At 44.1% G+C, this 3,819-nt stretch overlaps 1 protein-coding gene across 1 annotated transcript; it reads right to left on the bottom strand.

Annotated features, from left to right (window-relative positions):
* Positions 1-227: 227 nt before the first annotated feature.
* Positions 228-2,814, bottom strand: LOC142012403 (taste receptor type 2 member 40-like). The gene is made up of 3 exons (XM_074992545.1): positions 1,989-2,814; positions 1,520-1,554; positions 228-257 (listed from the first exon to the last, which is right to left on the bottom strand). The coding sequence occupies exons 1-3, from the start codon at positions 2,812-2,814 to the stop codon at positions 228-230; spliced, it is 891 nt and encodes a 296-aa protein (XP_074848646.1).
* Between the last annotated feature and the right edge of the window lie 1,005 nt (positions 2,815-3,819).

The following is a 3,819-nucleotide window of genomic DNA, read 5'->3' as shown; positions in this document are numbered from 1 at the left end:
TTTGCACTGCTATCAACTGCAGGCACTTTTAGAACACTTATACAGTAAAAAGTGTTCTGCAGTCTGACTCAGCCTGCAATGGAGCCCTGACAAGGGACGCCTTGATCCAAGAGTCTGGCAGTAGCGAAAGCAGCTTTTGGCCCAAAAGGAAAAGTATTTACCCACTTAGAGAATGGATCTCTCATTTGCGGGAGGGCCCAAGCACGCTGGGGGGAGGAGCCTCTGGTTCAGTCGGCCCCTGTCTCAGACAGCTGAATCTGGGCAGAGAGCCAGAACAGTGGAGTGGGAGGCAAAGAGAGGAGGAGGAGTTGATTGGCAGAATCACCAGTTGGTGGGTAGCACAAAATAGGACGGGAGGACCTGATTGGAAGAGCCACTGGTGCGTGCTGAGCATTCACTACTTTTTTTCTGTGAGTTCTCCAGCCCCAGAGGGCCAACAGAGTCGCCACGTATGCTGGCAGATCTCCCTGTGGGGATTCCATTCCTGGCCACGTTGCATGGTTTGGAATGGGCATCCTAAGGTGAGAATGTGGTTTGTGTATGCCACTGATTCTCTTCATTCCTGGTAATGGAGCTGGAGAGGCTGGCATCATTTCCAGCACCCACAATTTTCAGGGAGTTCCAATTCCCATACAAGGCATAATCTCACTGACAACTGCTTTCCAACAAGCACCTGCAGACAGCTCTCTGATCTCCTGGGTTTTCTCTACTAGGCATCACAACCTGGGATGATTCCTTGACTCTTTCCGCACATGATCAATGTCCGCTCTCGGGTATCCCACTGCCTCATCCTGAGGGCAGAGCTCAAACTAATTTTCACCAGGCTGATTCTGTACAGCAGGCTGACTTGCTCACTAGGGATACTGCAGTGTGGGACTGGACTTAATGATTAATATCACAATTCCAACTAATTAAAGGCAACAAAGCATTGCATATAAAATCTGATTTTGTTGGTAGTGAACTAAGCATAGGTCTTGCAGCAAAGATAGCAATTGCTGTCCAGTTCAATAAGTAGGGTAAATCCTTTACATCAGTCCTGGTTTTATTAGCCAGTGGGGTATTTACTGTCCAGATTAAGATAATCAGATCCCTTTCAGGTAACTGTAGTTGCCAAAGTCATCAAATCTTTTTTTTATATTCAAAGCTTCCTGGGCTAACTCCTGGTCTCCTTTCAGCTTGTTAACACCGCCTTCCAGTCCACTTCTCTGAGACTCTGGTTTACAAATACAGGCATTTGGTCCTGACATTCAGAAGCAAATAATGAATACAAACTTGGAAAAAGACTAAAAACACCTCTCCTTCTGAGAACATGACCTTGTGTCAGCCTCAAGAGGCAAAACTTTGTCTGAAGATGAGAAAATATGATGGAATTAAAGGATGGAGAGGAAAAAAAAACTATCAAACCTGTGCAAACGGCTCTGTTTCCATTTCCCAGTGTCCTCTCTTGTTTGCACAACTGGGGTTATGAAGCCTCTTCTGTCAGGTGGCACTTTGGTGGACTCAAAATCCTTGCTGATACCTGCTTCAGTTTTGGATTAAGCAAAATCAAGATAACTGAGGCTGTGTCTACACGTGCCCCAAACTTCGAAATGGCCATGCAAATGGCCATTTCGAAGTTTACTAATGAAGCGCTGACATGCATATTCAGCGCTTCATTAGCATGCGGGCGGCAGCGGCGCTTCGAAATTGACGAGCCTTGCCGCCGCGCGGCGCGTCCAGACGGGGCTCCTTTTCGAAAGGACGCCACCTTCTTCGAAGTCCCCTTATTCCCATGAGCTCACGGGAATAAGGGGACTTCGAAGTAGGTGGCGTGCTTTCGAAAAGGAGCCCCGTCTGGACGCGCCGCGCGGCGGCAAGGCTCGTCAATTTCGAAGCGCCGCTGCCGCCCGCATGCTAATGAAGCGCTGAATATGCATGTCAGCGCTTCATTAGTAAACTTCGAAATGGCCATTTGCATGGCCATTTCGAAGTTTGGGGCACGTGTAGACGTGAGTGTCCAGAGGGATACGCTGCCATCACCAATCCGTTGATCCAGGAGAGTTTAGAGGCAGGATGAAAATAGTAAATAACCGATGACATCATTGCCACATAGTATGAGAAGTAGAAGATCATGAAAGAGATCTGAGACTTAATGACAACAACATGAGCCTTGGTCTGTGGGTCCAGGAAATTTGTAATTTCTCTTTGCAGCCTCCTCGTATGTTGCCACAGAGAAGTGATTAACAAGCTGGTTGAAACCATAAATATGAGGAAGGGAATGAATGGTCCTAGTATATACAGACTAAAGCTGTAGAGAGCTGAGAAATCCAACTTTCTGTCTGGAAGGGGATCTGCTGAGAAAGTGTTATTTGAGCTGCAAAATGTGTAATTCATGAACAAGAATGGGACAGAAGTGCCCAAGGACAAAAACAGGGAACCTGTGAGCAGCCACGGCACCAGTGAAGAGATTCTCTGCTTCATCCAGAGGAAGAGGAGTTGGGAGAAAGTGGCGATCTTCACACAATAGAAGACACTCAGCCAGGTGGCAAACCAGAGACAAACAAAATTTAAAAATACCCCCAGAGCAATCAACATGTGAAATGCATTACAATTCTCTAGAAAGAGTTCAAAGGTGAAGACTTCCACTGTTATTAGGCACTGGAATAGAAATCGGGAGGTGCCCAGACTTCCCAGGATCATATCACACGAGGTCAGTTTTCTGCTTTTGATCCAGTCAATGCAAATGACAGCTGGGATTAATCCATTCCCCATAATACCCACGATAAACTCAATAATGAAAATAATCAGAGCTGGGACAGGATAGAAAGATGACATGTTTCAATTCACAGTTACCAGCTTCAGAGCTCTTATACAGAATTTCTAAGAGAAAATGCTCAAGAGACCAAGTCTAACTGCAGTGCAATCAGCTGGTATGTGGTTGGCACATTCACTCACCTTCTGCTTTTGTATGTTAGACCAGGAACACACCTGATAATAAGATTAGGGCTATTTTCAGATGTTGATAAGGAGGCAGCTCTGTTTAGGATGATGCAAATTTCAGGCAGATTCTATTACTCATTGTCCTTTCTGCTCACATAGATTTGAATATGCTCATCTCATGTTTTTATAAATTCAGGAAGACTTTATCTGTATTACTGCATGATTGGAGTCTGGAAATCAGACATCTGGGTAGCAGATTTGAAAAGAGATCATTAACCTGCAAACTGAACATTGGGAAGGTCTGAATGCAACTAGTTACAAAGATATCACAAGATATTGACAGAGGTCTTGGTTTCTGTTACTTGCATTTGGTTATTTCAGCTTTTCTTGTCTGTTCATGGCCATTGAGTTTATCTGTATTGTATGAAATTACCTTATTGAACATGGGGCGGAAACCCAAGAAGAATTTTTACTAATAAGTGTGGAACTCTTTGTCAAGTCAGTGAAACAGCAGATAAGAAGACTAAAAGAAAAAAGAAAGATCAGAATGAACACCTGTGGACAAATGGACATGTTCTCTCCTCATTAGAGAAGAGCAATTGTCTGAGGTTTATTTAGAAAGACTAAAACATGGTAAATAGTCTCAGATTGGTAGCTGTGTTCATCTGTAGCTTCACAAATAACAAGTAGTTCACTAGCACCTTAGAACCTAACACATTTATAAGGTCATGAGCTTTTGAGAATATCTGAGGAAGTGGGTTTTACCCACGAATGCTCACAACCTAATAAATTTGTTACACTCTATTATGCTACAGGACTGCTTGTTATTTGTAAAGACCAATGCTTTTTCTGTTCAAACAGAAAAAAAAAAGGAGGGGCCGGTACTTACCCAGCTCCACA

This window comes from Carettochelys insculpta, chromosome 1, assembly GCF_033958435.1.
Source record: "Carettochelys insculpta isolate YL-2023 chromosome 1, ASM3395843v1, whole genome shotgun sequence".
In the NCBI taxonomy this organism is placed as follows: Eukaryota; Metazoa; Chordata; order Testudines; family Carettochelyidae; genus Carettochelys; species Carettochelys insculpta.
Note: the sequence above shows the minus strand (reverse complement) of the source record. Positions and strands in the feature narration are given on the sequence as shown.